Source organism: Artibeus jamaicensis, unplaced genomic scaffold (assembly GCF_021234435.1).
Source record: "Artibeus jamaicensis isolate MK-2021 breed Jamaican fruit bat unplaced genomic scaffold, CSHL_Jam_final contig_391, whole genome shotgun sequence".
NCBI lineage: Eukaryota > Metazoa > Chordata > Mammalia > Chiroptera > Phyllostomidae > Artibeus > Artibeus jamaicensis.
The window spans coordinates 3,962,975-3,981,402 of record NW_026521814.1 but is presented as its reverse complement, the minus strand read 5'-3'; the positions used below and the strand labels follow the sequence as shown (position 1 = coordinate 3,981,402).

Genomic DNA, 18,428 nt, shown 5'->3' with positions numbered 1-18,428 from the left:
AGTGGTGCTGTCATTTCTCATCTGGGTATGATTATAACCAATATTCTACTTCTGACTAACACTACCTCTCCTACCCATTTCCTCCTCTACCTCTTGCCCTTATGCTGTTTTTGTTTCCTTATTTTCTCCTTTTTAAACTGCTAAATTTCAGCTGTGACTGATGTGGCTCAGTAGGTGGGGCATCATGCTACAAACAGAAAGGTTGCAGGTTTGATTCCTGGTTGGGGCACATACCTGGGTTGCTGGCCATGTCCCAGGTTGGGGGTGTGTGAGTCATTTCTCTTGCACATGCTTGTTTCTCTCCCTCTCTTTCTCCTTCCCTTCCCCCTCTCTCTAAATAATAAATAAACAAATAAGAATCTTTAAACTGCTACATTCCTGCAGCCCGTTCTTTCTCCTTCCATGCTTTCCTTTCAGAGCTCGTGAATTTTGGCTTCCTTCTCTACTCCTCCACTGTAACTTTATTTTCAAAAACAATAGTTCGCTTCTATTCTTCAAAGCTAATAATCCTCTCGGTTCAGATTCTCACAGACCTCTCTCCATCATGTAAGAGTACTGAACGTGCTTTCTTTCTTCATGGAAAACAGAGCACTGCCTTGCCATCACTCACTCTCTTTATGTTTTTTTCTATTTGAATAATTCGCCTACCTCCTTCTCCCCTATACCGCCCACCCCTCACTAACTGGCTCAGGCGAGTTGCCTTCTTTTGCCTTTTCACAAATTCTCTAGAGATTTTTATTATCTTAACTAGTCCAAACGTTTTTTCTCATCTCCAGCCTCTTGCCTACATTTCTACTTCGTTGTCCCATTCGTGCCTTAAACACAAAACATTATTCCCACCAAACCAACCCCTTCACTCTCCCCAGCCTCACCCTACTGTCCCACAGCAAGCTTCTCTTGTCTTCCATTCACGAAGGCTCAACAACAGAGCAGTCACCTCCTCTCTTCCTTTGACCCTCATATTCATGCATCTATGTAGTGTAATGTACAGTCTACTCGGACAGCCTGCTAACTGCTATGATTCGTGCATCTCACAGCTTTTGCAGGTCTATTATCTCATTTGACCTTCAAACAATCCTATGAAAATAAGTGGAATAATGAGCTTTGCCCCCTGCTTAAAACACAAAGAAAAGTGACTTGTTCAAGCTGGCTGGTGACGGTGTAGAAAACAAGTCTCCTGATTTCCAGTCTACTTTTACTTTTGTTTTTTTATTGCTGCCCACCCCATTGTAGTAAAGTGTGACCCATTAAAAACTGTCTCTTAGACTCCCTTTCCTCTTAGGTCAGTTGTCTGATGAGGCTGAAAACTGGGTGGATGGTGCATTGTTTCAAACAGAGGTTAGAAGTGTCTATGATTAAAGGCAGATATTTCTCAAGAAATAACGATGGCTTCAAAAGAGAGTGATTAACATGGTTTCAATGCAGTATAAATATAATACAATACATGCACCCTTAGAGTGCAGTAATGAAGTACTTTGAAAGTTTTGATAAGAATTGTGTTTCAAAATATTGCCACGTATCACTATTTTTGTCAAGATGAATGACCTTGCAGGCTCCAGTCAGTACAAAACCTTGGTTTGTAAATGCCTTCTCTGTAAAACATAAACCCTTTTCTTAGTCACACCTTCCTGGTGTTTTTATCAGTGGCAATTGCTCAGAAACAATTAAATCTTTATATAACAAAGCTGACGGGTTGGTCTGGGTTTGTTTTTGTTGTTTCTTTTCCCCCTAGCTATAATTCCCTAAAATACACTTGCACTCAAGCTAGAATAAGCTGACATTGTTTCTTCAGGCCGTTTCACCTTAGGCAAATCTGGTCTTGTTTGTGCAAACTGTGTGCTCCTTTTTTTTTTCTTTCAGTAGTTTAATTTCAGCCTTGTGAGGAGGCAGTAAGATTTCTAGATTGTTCTTGACATTCCCAGTGACTTTTGAATAGGCGTCAGGCTCATTTTTTAGTGGAGGTTAGTGAAGGGGAGCTTCTGTCCTTTTTCCTTAGAGTGCTGGAACCTTTTCAATCAGCCTTGAAACAAGTCTCTGCCACAACTGCTTTGTGGTTTAATCCCCTTCTGCCCCAAAGGGGCACAGAAAGTGATACGCATTTGTTCTACAGTAGGAGGAGAGAAGAGTCACTTAAGTCTTAGGAAGAGGCAGGGCATTTAGCTTTTTAATGAATGAAAGTACAAAAGGATTTTTCTCTTTTTAAACAATGTCCTAGTGTGTGACTTTGATCTAATTTTTTTCAGTCTTATGGAAACTGTGGCCAAAATTTTAAAACATACACACATTACACTGAGGCAATAAACAGACTGAACTATTTTTTGTTTCAGCATTTGGAAACTTTTTGCTGACCTGTCTTCTGTGCCCCCATGAATTAGATCCAGTATTTTTTCATAGGTATCTGAGAAAATGTAGTTTCTACATAAGAATTGGTTCAAGGTATATATATACTCCATCATTTAGTTTGGAACTAATGAAATATAATGCTCCTCTCTATTTTCACAGTTTTGAATCCGTGCATTTACACTGGGGTTCATGGGATACCATGAAAGATAGTGTATGTTTGGAATTCCTTGCTGTTGCCCTGAATTTGTGATTAAACCCCATAGGGTGATACACAGGAAATTCAGCTCCCCAGATGCAATGGTCCATTCTTCCTTTAGTGATTGTCCTTGATCTATGAATAGCATTTCAAAAGGAAATTTGTTTATTTTAACAGACCCTTCTTTTAAAAAAATAGTGAAGTCATTTACTTACCAGAAACAAAGACCAGAAGCAAGTTTATAAAACCAATGCACAAGAATTTAGGGAGTTGATTCTGGTGTAAAAAGACAATGGATAAAAGTGCTTTTCAGAAGTTGATATAAATTTAAGCAAATTTGCCAAAACAAACAATCAAAGTAAAAGAAAAACTATTAGTGATGAATTAATCTTCGTGTGGTACATGTACTGGCTTGAATATCAGTCAATAATTATATTGTTATTTAATTCAAAATTATATTAGGATTTGGCCATCTGTTCTATTAATTAAATAAAATGAAGTTTATATAGCATCATTGATAAAATGTTCACTATCTTTTATTAGATATTTATATCAATATACAGTATCCATTAAGTAAATCTATCTTCTATCATTCTCTAGGAGACTTATTTGAAAATTACTGCAGAAATGATGACCTGGTAACATTTGGAAGGTTCTGTTATGGAGCCACTGTCGTTCTGACGTATCCCATCGAGTGCTTGGTGACGAGAGAGGTAAGCACAGTGCTTTCCCAACCTTTATCTAGGGAGCTCTCTACTACTTTTAATTTAGAAAGATTTGAAAATTGTTTGAATTTGTAGATTCTCAAGGCATGACTAGCAATATATGGAATTTTCTTTTCAGCCAGTTTAAAGATAAATTTATATTCAAAGTTTACAAGATATTTTTTCTAAAGTTAGGTTTGGTTTAATTTATATTAGCATAAGTATAAATATTTATACAACTGTATTCCAAAATGAATGCCAGCCTTTAATAGAGCCAACTAAGGAGTTAAAAAAATTCTTACAAAGAAATTAAGTACTAAGGTTTAAAATATGTTTTACAAAATTGTCTTTTTGATAAGCTATTTTGTAATACAACATGTATAGTATTAAAAGCAACATAGAACAGATTCTGATCCATCTCGTTATATTTTAAAAAATAAAATCTTATTTTCTATGGAAAATCAAAATTCTATTTAAGCCATTTGTTTTATATATATATTTCATTTATATGTTTGTATAAATATATTTATTTGAATTTATATACAATATAAAACAATACAGTTTTGTATGTATGTATTTATTTATTTACTTTTAAGTCAACTCCCAGTTATGTTATATAGTCTGTCTGCATTTGTGGAGGACAATTAGGTGAAAGAGAACTAATCCTTTTTGTGTAATATTAGATAACATGGCTTGTCCAGAGTCCCTTATGCAAGTTAGCTAACATTCCACTGTACCAGTTAGCAAAAAACATGATCTTGCTTCACAGTGCTTCTTTCAGGAATCATCCTGAAAAGGGACTATTAGTCTTAAGATCTGTTCCCAGAGCTTGGTTACACAGTGTGCTGTGTGAATGGCTCTAATGTGTGAAGTGAAATGCCTTCAGAGCATTGAATACACTAACTAATGGACAGGCTTTTGAAGGCAGATCAGTGTTTACCTTATGCCAGTTCTGGGGTAAGGAACTGCACAAGGAAATGGAATAAGGAAATGTTCAGCACTATGAATATCCTTTACAGTCAGCACTTGTCCTCACTTGTAAGAGTGTAACTCACTGGTCACCTCTCCACCTTGAACATAAGGGAAACTGGACTGAACTTTACTTTATGTATATTTTTAAAATCTAAAATGTTGCTAGCTAATGTTGGATGCCGGAAATGGTTTTATTTTAGCTTCTGCCAGGTACTTGAGGCTCAAATCTGATCTGCAGATGAGCAATAACAGATGGTGCATTCTCACATGGTTTCTGGTGAACTGTTTGTGGACAGTCTGAGTCACGCCACCTGCACGGTTTATGTCTTTAGTACTTGGAACTTGCATTTCCTTTCTAGCTGCCATGACAGGAAGACAGAACTAAATCAAGATCTCTGCCATCATAGCAATTACCGGGCAGAGGAACCTTGTATATCCCTCAGCCATTCACTTCTGTTCTCTTTTCCTTCTTTCCACACACCCACTCACACACAAATTCACAGTTGGCATAGACCCAATCAAAGCCATTTCTATTTATAGGTGAAATAGCCAGCCATATACAAGGGTGCCCAAAAGCCTGTCTCACCAGCCTGACTCACTAGTGATCTTTCACCATCACAATTCTATCCTGAAGGCCTCTAAAAGAATGAATTTGAAACAAGATAGTATTTGGAAAGATACTACCAACTATAAAACCGTAAATGAGTAAAAGTTATGAATATCCCCATTAAACAATTAGCAGACTTATGGTTGCATTCATCTATGGGAAATGTTACTTACTTACCACAGTTATTTATCACAGCTTAGAGAGATGGCTTTGTTAAGGTCTCCCTGCCTCTGACCATCTCCTACCGTCTGACTCTTGCATCATGGTTTTTCCATACAGCCTTTTCAGGCTGTCTCCTCTTTGTCATTCATAAGTATCATTTCTGTTCTTACTTCTTTGCTTTTTTTCACAATGTTGCCCCATTTTGTAATTCTGCTCTAAATCCTATCCATGTTTCAAGTCTCACCTCAAGCCAAGGTAAGACAAACACATTTCAGGAATGCTGTTTCAGGGAGACAGAACTGGATAAATAAAGCTTCTTCTAGTTCAAGATTCTATATGATTCTCTTATCCCGACATAAATTGACTACTATTTGCTTCATTAGGTTGGTCGGATCTCTCCAGTTAGAATGTTAATGTCTAAGAATAGCAATCACCTAGACATTTTCTCTTTGCCAGTCATATCACGGTGCAGGACATATTCAACAGGTAACTGTTGATTGATTTCCTAATCTGTGTATCAGTGAAAAATAATGATCAACTTTTCTCCATTTTGTTGAGGAAAGGCAAAGTAAAATAGATTTAACTTTGAGGAAATCTCAAAGTTATTTTGTTGAGGAAAATAGATTTAACTTGTATCAAACAGGATTTAGGTTGCATAACATTAATTTCCTGGTAGTAAAGGATATTACACATCCATTAATAAAGAAAACTATGGAAACTCCTTTCTTAGAGGTCATTCAAATAATCTAAATAAAATTTGTTATTTGTCTTAACAGTTGTTGGACTCAAGGAAGAAGGATAGGCAATTTGCAAAGGTCTCTCGTACACTTCCGAAATATATTTATTCACAATTAATATGCTAGGTACTGCCTTTGTAATATTCAACAAAGAGTACTTGTTATTGATGTGTGTATGTCTATGTGTAAGTACTTTGGAGAAGGTAGAATATTCATATGGCTTAAAATTTGATCAGTAGTGTTTTATACACTCCTAAGTTCCAAAATATAAAACACTGTCTTAATAAATCCTTCATGTGTCTGAGAATCCCTTTCCAAATATTCTATTTTTTACAGTTTTAAGTTGTATTCCCTATAATAGTAAGTTTTCTTTTTAAATAATTTATTGTTTATGTTTTACAGTTGTCCCAATTTTGTACCCCTCTACCCAACCCTCCCCCCATTCCCACAGTCAGTCCCCACACTGTTGTCCATGTCCATGGGTTGTGTATATATGTTCTTTGACTAGTCTCTTCACCTTCTTTCAACCAGTCTCCCCCTTCTCTCCCCACTCTTGCAGCTGTCAGTCTCTTCCACGTTCCCTGTTGCCTCTAATTCTATTTTAGTCGTTAGTTTGTCTTGTTCATTAGATTCCACTTATAAGTGAAAGCATATGGTATCTGTCTTTCATTGACTGACTTATTTCACTTAGCATAGTAGACTCCATTAAATAATCTATTTATTTGACAGGTAGTTGCCAATGTGTTTTTTGGTGGGAACCTTTCACCAGTTTTCCACATAATCATAACAGTGGTTATCATTACCACAGCCACGCTCGTGTCATTGCTGATTGATTGTCTTGGAATTGTTTTAGAACTCAATGTAAGTGCATTTAAAATTTTACTTCTCCCATTCTAAACATCACTTTAAAAATGGTGTTTGCATTTAACATAAGATGCATTTTCCTTTAAAAAGGTGTCACTTTCTGAAGATGATTTAACATATGCTTGTTATGTTATAGTAACTGTTTATAACGATGGCATTATGCACTGTATGGGACTATATACTTTTCGAACAGTGGTTCTCCAATGGGGGAACTTTTTTCTCTCTTTTTCCATGGGACTGTTAGCAATGTTGAGAGACATTTTTGACTGTCACAGCTGGGTAGGCAGTTGCTACTGGCATCTAGTGGGTAGAGGCAAGGGATCCTGCTAAACATCCCACAATGCTCAGGACAGGCCCCATGACAAAGAATTATCCAATCCGAAATGTCAAAAGTGCTGGGGTTGAGATACCCTGATTCAGAGCACTTTTTCATTTTCATTTTCTGTAATACATAGATATTACTAAACATAACTATAAATTAATGCATCTGGAATTTTCTTTTCTTTTTTTTTTTTTAAAGATTTTATTTATTTACCTTTAGAGGGGAAGGGAAGGAGAGAGGGAGAGAAACATCAATGTATGGTTGCCTTTTGTGCATCCCCTGCCGGGAACTAGCCTGCAGGGAACTGGCCTGCAACCCGGTATGTGCCCTGACTGGGAATCGAACCGCGATTGTCTGGTTCACAGGCCCGTGCTCAATCCACTGAGCTACACCAGCCAGGGCTTGGAATTTTCTTGCCAAGTAAAAATAGTCTAGAGAGATTCATTAAAATATGGGAATGAAGAGAGTGATATCCACACCCCGCGTTCACTTAGAATGGCCCATGTTCTTTTCCTTTAAAATCTTTTTTCTCTCTCTAGAAATTTCCCTTGTAATCTCTACTGCTACCTTCCAAATCTATGTTCTCATTATATCACAACTGAATTAATACTGGCTCTTTTGCTTCTACTAACACATACTTAGTTTTTCCTTCCAGTTTTTCACTATCCTGCTTAACAATCTCCGCTTTCCTACTGGAGCAAGCATAAGCTCTGTTGCCTCTATAATCTGACTCCATGCCTTCTATGGGAAGTTATTTACCATTCACTCAAAACCTACACTCATTTCTAGACACTCTTAGTTTTGGCCTATGAGTAAGTCAATTAGTTATTTTATTCTTTGGCTTATGTTTATTATTTCATATAATTATTATTTTCTTTTCATTTCTGTCCAAATCTTACAGAGATTTAAGGTCCAGTGCAACTTCTAACTCATTTATTCATTGAGCAGATATATACTGAATAATCACTATGTGCCACACAATAGAGATACAATAATGGGAGGGAATCAGAAAGGGTCCATGCTTTCATGAAGCTTACAGTTTCACAAATCAACATGCAAGTTCATCTGCTCTATAGGTGATAAAGAAGACAGAGTGATGTAGACAAATTCCCAAAAGACATTTTGAGAAAAGATTGACATTTCTTGGTGACAGATTCCACTGGGAAGACAGAGAAACTCCTTGGTTCTACTTTGTAGAACTAGGATAATGATGCCATTTGCTGAGGCATATATAATGTCTCAGAATCACAGAATTTATTACTCAGGAACCATGGAGAGCTGACTTTTACAGGTGAAATCCCACATCATCATTTACTCACTCCATTGAGAGGTGAGAGATAGGTGAAGGTATTGTCAGTGCCCATGACACTGTTCCTTCCAGATTCCACTTGGATTTGAAGTTCCAGACAAAAGCAGTGAAAGGTTCAGTCAGGAACACACTATTAGGGATTTTCTTGTAGCAGAGTATATAGAAAGCAGGGAGAAGACAGCTTCCCAAACCGCATAGGGCTGGGCAACTATCTACTCCACCAACAATGGAATGAAGCTCATGGGAGATGGACAAAATAAAAGGTACCTTGTACCTACTTCCTAGTTTTGCATAGGCCAAAGCCTAGTAGCTTTACTCAAAATCATTTCATGTTCCAACCTTCATCTATGTAAATGGATGAGTGTTACTTTAATGTACTAACTGGATTTATGTATTATCTTGCATCATGTACTGTTTAGACTCTCCATAAGTTTTCTTTTTTACCAAATTATAAGCTCTTTGAAGATGAGAATGAACTTCACTGCTATCTCCATCCTCCACGGTATCGGGCAGAGTGCTAAGAACACAGTGCTCAAATTACTTCACTGGTGATTGCCCCTCGGCACCAAGTGCAGGAACTATTTATACAAATGCTCCTGGACAGGGGACATTCTTTAGTGCAGCACCAGGAAATAGGGCATTACAAAAAACTGTTGGTGTTGACAGTAATAGTAATCCTTGAAGTATGCCGAGAAGATGATCAATATAATAATTGAGAGCTCTATTATTTCTTTTTTATTAACTACTTTGAATTTTATTGTTGTTCAAGTACAGTTTTCTGCCTTCCCCCCAACCCTCCACACAGCTCTGTTATTTCTTATTTTGTGAAATGTCTCACTTGAGTTCACATGTCTTTTTTAATATTGTAGGATTTTGATATGAAAGAAAATATGTTTATCAACTGCCTGACCACTCACCACTTCTTGACAGCCTAACAATTTTTTATTCCCTTCAAGTTCACCAAACCATACACTTATTGTTTATTCTTCAGGAATGTGCTATTTTTGTAAATGTGACCATTAGTTTCTGCTCATTGATAACCTCCCTGACACTTGAACAACAAAATTACAAGCATGTAATCTATTAAATATTCTCTACTGCACTAATGTTGACTTTTACAAATGAAATCCCAAGTTATTATTTACCCCACTAAGAGTTGAAAATTTTCTGTGGTTAAGACAGAATTCTGATATTATAATCAGAGAATAATATTTGGCAAATATCTGTTATAAAGTCAAGATCTGAGCTGGCTGTAGGGGACTAGTTTTAAAAATTTAATATATGACTGTAGCTCCTTAGGTTTTTAGAAACTCGTGTATGTAGACAGTCATAAAAAACAATTAAAAAGGAGTGCTAAATTGTCTGTTGTGGTCTAATAATCCAAGATGATCACACTAGTTTTAAAGTACTTTGTAGCTTAATAAAATCTAGGATCTCCTTTCTCTTTCAGACTACCTGAGCACATATTTTCCCAATCAAAAGTCTTCTGGTATGCACAATAACATATGAAGGTCTTTATTCAGCTCCCTTTGGTGTGGGTGTTTGTCATGTCTCATAGAGCCACATCAAGCATCACTTGTCAGTAACTAATGCAGGCTGGATCGTGCAACACTTTAAACGCAACTAAAGCTGTATTTTAGTTCAGAACAACTATGTGAGGTAACATGTATTGAGTATTTAGTCTATACCAGGGGGTTGGCATACATTATCTTCCTTAATCTGCCTTAATTTTACAGATGAAGAACCGAGGCACAAAGTGATTAGATAGGGTCACACTAGTTGCAGGTGGCAGAATCAAGATTTGGACACAGGCTTTTGAACCCTATAGCCCACATTTTTAATCCTTGTGCTAGCCTGAGGTTTCCTAGGTGTAGGCTTTACATTGTGTAAAATAAGTATGTTCACTTCTCTACTCACTTCTAAGTTAAAAATCTATGCATTGTGTTCACCTGTAAAGTAATCCATAATATATATGGATAGACTTTAATAATGGGTTAAAACAAATACCATGAGATGAAATAAAATAAAACTAGAAGTTTTTTTATCTAAACAAATAATCTTAACTAATGATTTTATCTTAGTTAATAATTATAGCACTTTAGGAATTCTTTTCTGTTGTGGCTCCTGAATCTCCACTAAGAATAATGATCTTCACAGATGAGATGCATAATAGATTCAGACCTTCAATTTGCGAAGTTAGGAAAATACTGTTACTTAGTGTAATAAAAAATATAGGATACATTACTCAGGATTATGTTAGTTATTTAATAAAATGCAAAACACCATTTAGAATTTCATTTCCCTCTTATTTCACTGTTTTCATGGCAGTAAACAATTATGTAGTTTTCCAAAACAAATGCAACCTTGATGTTAGAGGATTCATTTTCGAAGCAAATAAAATAAATTATGTCCCATTCTTGGTAGCATCTCACACCAGCGTTGCTATTAGAGAAAAGAGGCATCTGTGTTAATTGGACCCTGTGGGTTTCGACTTGCAGCAACAGAAAGAGAAAAGATGAAGCAGCTGGTGCCTGTGGCCAGAGTAACCAGCCCAACAAGCACTGTGTGCAGCTCACAGTGGCAGGGAAAAAGCAAGCCATTACCAAGTGAGAGCTCATGTAGGGACGCAGTCATCAGACTGAGCAAGCCATGGTCCAAGCTGCCAAAGCCCTCCAGAGCTCAAGTTTCTTTTCAAAGAACAGGAATGCATTTCATGAGTCCAGATTGACTACAAAGTAGAGATTTAAAGGAGGTATAAGCATTCTTTTATTTTGTTTTCAGCCTCTTGCCTCATTTGAGAGGTATCCATTCAGGTAGGAGAATTCAGATACTTTTCGAATCTATGCTGTCAGTAAAAATCTTTAACACCTTCTGCTTTTCCCTGCAAAATGCTCTGGCATCAATATTGTTATTATAAAAGGAGAGTGCTCTTCCGGCTTTCTAAATAAGGCTATATTTTGTCTTTTTAATAAACTATTATGGTGTTTCTGTCCTGTCAAGCCATTTCATGAAGTATTCCAAGGCCAGTAGTATATTCTCAAGCATGGCTACATTAAACAGATCAAGTAAGCTGGCTTCTTTATATAAAATACAGTAGATGGAACTGTTCTATAATTTTACACTTGATGTTGGGTCCTAATAGCAACCTCTAGCAAGACTAAGCTTTCAAATATTAAGAAGTAACTGCTATCTACAAGACACCCAACGGGACTTCTTTCAATACAAACATCAGCTCTATAATTTTCCCACTAATTGCTACTTTCTCAGTTTTTAAGAATTATAATATAAACAGAACACCCATTGCTTTGTACTGCCCAGCAAGTTAGGTTTGGAACCATCCCCAAATGCTTTGTAGCTGGTGGCAGTTTTCATCCTTACAGCACTTTTGTATCCCACACTCCAGATGAATTATAGTTTGTTCCTATAAAAGGAAAAGACTTGCCCCATAAACACATATTATACACACTCATATATGTTTGTGTTTTAATTACCTTTTTAACGTTTTCAAAAATTATTTTCAGGACCTTAAAGAGTAATAATTATTATTAACACAGGTTGAGTCATCCAGGTTTTCTCCTAATTTAGAAAACAAGGTCAGTTTCAAGTGTTATGACAAAGTTCAAGGGATCCATAATACATCTAATTATGGTCATATGAAAACTAATCCTTTATACTTATGTACCTTTGTGGATATTCATTTTTACTCAGGTGCTATGAATGGCAAAATTACATTGTCTATATATTTTAAATTAGAATATGCTCGGTACCTCCTAGTAGCTTCTCATTCTTATATTTCTGACTATAGAAATCTTTTCCATGAAGTGTGGCCAGTCCTATTCTTCCCCAAATTTTTAGATACTGCCTGGCTGATTTTATCATGTGTCTTTCTTAATAATCATTTACTGTTCTGTACATTTGCTGTTTTTTTTTTTTATCTTTGGAAGGAGAGAGGGAGAGAAACATCAATGTATGGTTGCCTTTCATGTGTCCCCTGCTGGGAACTGGCCTGCAGGGAACTGGTCTGCAACCCAGGCATGTGCCCTAACTGGGAATCGAACCGCGATTGTCTGGTTCGCAGGCCCGTGCTCAATCCACTGAGCTACACCAGCCAGGGCTGTACATTTGCTGTTTTTGTAAAAAAAATTTAAAATACATTCTTGGAATCATAGTTGTAACAGTTCTGGTATGATGAGGATGCTACTTATCATAAAAGCCAGTAATTTTAGTAAATGTTGTCTTTAAAACTATTTTTAAGGCCTAAAATGTTCTTTTACATCATCCAACTTCAAAATCAGTTTTATGTGTTTTTACAAATTACCAAAGTTGTGTCAAAAGGCTTTCAAAACTTTTTTAAAAAGAAAAATTTTAATTACCAACATAATGTGTCAAAAGGTTTTCAAACCATAGCTGATAGATGTATAAGGATTTCATTATACTCTTCTTTCTATGTTTCTATATATTTACAAATTTCATAACTTTTTCAAATATAGCATAATGTACATTTTTATGAAAAGCTTGCTTTTAATTTTAAACCAGTATCACATTTGCTATCAAGTGTATGTCATAGGAAACCCTTGTGTTTTATGGCTTAAGAAAAATATTGCTTGTCATACAATTATATTTTATTAATGTCTGTTATATTTTTAATATATTGTACAATTCACATTTACTATAATTAGAAAAATCTAGTACCTAAAATGCTTTAAATTTTAACATTATTTTGTTTGCAAACATTCTAGTGAAAATTTGGCCTCCTCAAGGGAAAAATTTCTTTCCCTTTGAAGTAAAAACCTCTTGGTATTTTTATGATAGATGACCCTACTCATAATTTTCAATCTGACATTTCTCCTTAGGTTGGATTTACCCATAAACTACTGTGAGAGAGTGTGAATGAGTCACAGCCATTTAGTTCTGCTGTCAATTTTCTAGGATAATTAATGTGTTCAGTTTTATCTGAAAGATGATATAGAAATGTGATTTTTATGTTGAGTGCCCTTGGGTTATAATTTTCCTTCTCGTATAGACAAGCACCTACTTTCATACAAACTCAGGTGAAAATAAAAGACAATCTGCCCTATATATCTCCAAATAGTTCCCTCTTATCCACAATGACAAATAGACCTCTTAGATCGAACAGCATAGTGGAAAACACAGAAATTTGAAATGAGGAGTGTAAGGTAATATGATGTCACTGAAAGTGTAGAAAATGTCAGGAGTTTGCCAGAGGTCAGTCTTACCATCTTTTTTGTTTTCTGTATTATATTCTGATTATTCTTTCTAGTCTAGTGTATTATACTCTGTTATATGTTTTTTTACTCTTACTTTACTTTTCTCATTTGTAAATATGCCATCAGTAAAAAAAAAAACAAAAACTATTCCTAAGTTTTTTTGGAATGTTTTTTCCTTTGATTGAGTTAACCAATCCCATACAACTTTTAACATGAGCAATGACAAATAGAGTTCATAAATGTTTTTAAAAATTGTCCAAGGAATGTTCCAGCCGATAACATTATCTTGTTTCTCATTTCACTACGCAGGGTGTGCTCTGTGCGGCTCCACTAATTTTTATCATTCCGTCAGCATGTTATCTGAAACTTTCTGAGGAACCGAGGACGCACTCTGATAAGATTATGTCCTGTGTCATGCTTCCCATCGGGGCCGTGGTGATGGTGGTCGGGTTTGTCATGGCCGTGACAAATCGTCAAGACTGCACACATGGGCAGGAAATGTTCTACTGCTTTCCTGACAACTTCTCTCTCACAAACATCTCAGTTGCTCAGAGTCAACTCACAACTCAACTTTCGATTGTAAACACTAGTATCTTTTAATGAGTTGACTGATTTTTAAAGTATGTACATTTTCATAGACTTTTAAACCACACAATACCATTCACACACATGTTTTAGTGTCTTTATTATAAAATTATTACTTTGGCATTTATTAAGACTTGGCTTTCTTTGTTTTTAGTTCATTACAAAAAGTAAAGAGAAATCGAAAATTGAATTTATTTTATCTTAAGCTGGGGCAAAATAAATATTTCATTTTACCGACTACTGCACTAATCTTAATTGCAAAAGGAAAGTGAAGCCTGGGACATTTGCTGTCATCCTCTCAAAGCATTGTTCTTTTATTTAATATGTGAGCCAACATATTCTGCTTTCAAATAAGTGGATGTTTGGGGTTTAGAGTTTTGTATACGTGCCCTTCAGGAGAAAAAAAACAACCTGGTTTTTATGCTTTAAAGTCTATGGAATAAAAGGGAAGAGAAGGGAAACTATTAAAGAATGCAAATATTCCAAAAGTGAACTGAAGCTCTCCTTTACAATTTCACCCGCATCCCTAGTATAGACACAAGTGAATCCCTGGAGAAATGAGTCAATTCTTTGCCATGTTAAGAGTATGAATAATACACTGGATTTACAGAGCAAGATGTGTGAGGAATTGAAATTTCAAAAGTTTGAAATTACCTCCAAACTTTTGATCCTTTGAGAATATAATGGTAGCGCCATTAAATAAATTATAAAGCAGGACTGGAAAACTCACAAGTTATTCTGAGGAAAGAGTCCAACAGATCATGTTGCATCAGCTTTGGACCTGTGGAATTCAAAACGCTGGCAGGAGTACCCAACTGCAAGCCGAACTTTCAGAAAAGAAGCTTGCAACAACAATCAGAGCTGCAGAAGAGACATCCTTACTCCTTCAGGGGGGTCCTCAGAGAAATTCATGGGAGCTTTTGTCCACTGGATTCTCCATAAGCAGACACTAACATGGGGTTGGCATGCAAGTATTCATTGGGGATAATGCCTCCTAGGAGAGGAGGAAAGCAGGATTAGGGGGGCAAAGTGGAACTGCAGTACAGGCCAAAAAAAGCCTTAGCCAAGTCCACAGGGCAGCTGGAGCACACCTGGCTCATCAGAATTGTCCCTCCTCAGGACCAAGAGCACAGTATTAACATCACTGCCTATATGAGTCCATAAAGGTGGGCTCATATAGGCAGTGAAAGGAAGTGCCTTTGGGTTAAGCAGTTCTTTGCAGCCGAGCAAACCATAAAGGAACTGAGAGCTGGTGGCTCTCTGCTGGTCACTGGAACACCACGTGCTTCCTTGTAGGGAATCTGGTACACACAGCTGTGCCCACCACAGCTGACCTCAGTTTTTAACTAGGACTTCTTATACAAGATCTGTCTGGAAAAAGTCCAACCATTGTTAATATAATCAGAACAGTTTGCATGACATTGACATAACCTGGCAGCCAAGGAAAGTGGACTGGAATGCGCGTGTGTGAGCAATGACAACTTCACTGTACTAGTCAGTGGGGGCAGTAGGTGCCCTCAAGTGAGCATGTGTACTGTGTGGCCATCGAATTCAAAATGACTGAGTGAGTAGAGCAACTAATCTGCATCAGATTTTGTGTTAAACTTGAACATTCCTCTGCAGAAACTATTCAAATGATTTAGAAGGCCACGGCTATGGGCAACTGGTGATTGGCAGCTTCGTCATTACAGTGTGCCTGATCATGCATCATGATCATCTCGTGCAGAGTTTTTTTGTGAAACATTAAATAACTCTCAAGTGACTCAGACCGCATAACAGACCAGATTTGGTGCCCTGTGACTTCTGGCTTTTCCCAAAACTAAAATCACCTTTGAGAGGGAAGAGAATCAGTGAGATTCAGGAAAATAAGATGAGGCAGCTGATGGCAACTGGGAGAACTGTGCGAGGTCCTCAGGCTCCTACTTTGAAGAGGACTGAAGTGTCATTGTCCTATGTACAATGTTTCTTGTATCTTGTGTCTTCTTCAATAAATGTCTGTTTCTCTTATTACATGGCTGGATACCTTCTGGACAAACCTTGTATCTCATCATGAGTATTTCATGTCTTCATACCTATGACAATCTTTTATTTTTTTAAGTTTTCTTAAATTTATTTTTTATCCTTACCTGGGGACATTTTTTCCTTGCTTTTAGAGAGAGAGAAAGAAAGAGAGAGAGAGAAAAACACAGATAAATAGAGACATCAATATGAAAGAGAACCAGTGATTGATTGCCTTCTCGAACATGCCCCAACTCGGATTGAACCCACAACCTGGGTATGTGCCCTGATGGGGAATCAAACCTGTGACCTTTTGAACTATGGGAAGATGCTCCAACCAACTGAGCCACACTGGCCAAGGGATCTTTTATTTTTTTAATATTTTTTTCAATTATAACTTACATTTGGTATCATTTTATATTAATTGCAGGTACACAGCATAGTGGTTAGACAATCATATACTTAATAAAGATCCCTCACTATTACCAATACCTACTTGGCACCATTTTATGACTATCTTTTAAAAGTAACAAGAGAATTTGGTACCATCTGGGTAGCTACCTTATATGAATTATCACCCAAGATTTTATTTCTCACCTTTTCATTTGTATTTTAATCGCACTGATAATCCATAGCATATTAATTACTGCCAAATACTGAGACAGTATCACAAGCACAGTTTCTACACACATGATGTGTTCGTACAAATCACAGGCCAAAAACATCCCACAGGAAGTAGATAAAGGATAGTTTCACAACAGTTTGAATCTAGTGGGAAAAGCTGAGTCATCCTGTATCTCACATAGTAAGAAAGGCCTTTTGAAAGCCAAGGAAGCAGTGCCTTAGCAGGAAGAATCGTGCTCAGGCTTTGAGTGGTGGGTGAATTTGCTTTCATAAAACATCACCCTGCCACTAAATTAATGTAAGTTCTATTGCTTATGTAGACTTTCTGTATTTAATTTGTAGATTTGTTTCTGTAGTTGTTCAAGAATCATAAGGTTAAGTGATTTATGCCTATTTTTAAATCAATACATATTTTGGTAAAATAACAATAGAAATTCTTTCATTCCATACTGAGGGAATGTAAGAAAAATTTTTTTCAACTGCCTAGCACTACATTACTCAAGATTGAGAAACACTGACCTACTTAGTTATTAGATAAAATCATGAGAGATGAGATTTCCAAGAATGTACGAAGAGAAGCGCGTCAAGGATAACGTAATTTAGCACTTACCCGTCTATTATCTGGTACTTTCAGTATTGCTTCAGAGATAATAACCTTGACTCTTCAAGTAAGTCAAAAGCTCCGGGTAGGAAGTGAGTGCTACATTAATGCCTAGCAAATATTTATTCTGTTTTTATGTTTTGTTTTTGTTTTTGTTTTTTGCCCCAAATCATCTGGAGAACAAGAATACCTTGGATGCAGTTGTTAGCTACATGAATTGCCAAAATCTTTTAAGTTACAATAAAATAAATCTTAGAAATCCACATCTATTTTGCAAAAATATTTGTTTCTTTATTTTACTAACATTCAGAACTTCAAGAAACCCTCAGTCTATTTTATGCTTCAGTTTAATTAGATTTCCAGTGAAACCCATTCCTTCCCTACTAATTCTTGCCCTTAACAAAGCAACTTAAGGTTTTTAAACCAGTTTTTTAAGTTCTTCTGCATTTGAAGAAGAACTTAATTTAATTAAGAAAATTAAATTCTTAATTTTAAAAAGAGGGGAAGGAATAAGATCTTTACACACGAATGTAAACATCTAATAATACATTTTCTTTAAGGATATAGATTGAATTGAATCTGTATAATATAAATTGGGTCCCTGCCCACACCATGTATAATGGGATCTTTAATCTCAACTCCACTCGAACCATCTTCAAACATCAGAACAGGTAGACTACCTTGCTTCTGACTTTTTACAACACTGTAAAGCATTAATCGTTGCCTTTTGTTTTTCTTAAAAGTCTCTGAAATCCAGGTTATCCAGCTAAGAAAGTTTTGATTACTTCTCTCCTGCAGTCATTACTTCACTAAGCTACTTAGTTAAAAATTAATTTACAAGGGAGGACCTGAAAAAAAAAAAAAAAACAGAATAATCTTCTGGAGGGCAGATCCCTTGTTGTACACATTTCCCCCGGCTAGGTGAGTGTTCTAGGAACTCATCTGTGTCAGTGTACCAGCTGGCGTTGTTGTGAGAGGCTACATTTGGCTTCAGTCAATTTTTTTTGAAGACTCCTTCAACACATTTGCCCATTTCACAGTGGGTGATTTACGAGCACACCTGCCCACACTGTGCTGAGTGTTCAGCAGTTCTTGACCAAAAACGGCATGACTCCCATGCCCCACCTTCCCTATCCAACCAATCTCACCCCAAGTAGCTTTTTTTGTCTCCTGGGG

General features: G+C 36.5%; 1 protein-coding gene across 1 annotated transcript in view; it reads left to right on the top strand.

The window, feature by feature from the left end:
- The window catches only part of SLC38A11 (solute carrier family 38 member 11), a 44,864-nt gene extending 30,778 nt beyond the window's left edge, over positions 1–14,086 (top strand). The window contains exons 10-12 of the mRNA XM_037143094.2: positions 3,140–3,252; positions 6,451–6,582; positions 13,754–14,086. Coding sequence (XP_036998989.2) covers positions 3,140–3,252; positions 6,451–6,582; positions 13,754–14,044 — 536 coding nt within the window. The 3' untranslated portion in view covers positions 14,045–14,086. The remainder of the gene's footprint in view (positions 1–3,139; positions 3,253–6,450; positions 6,583–13,753) is intronic.
- Positions 14,087–18,428: the final 4,342 nt, after the last annotated feature.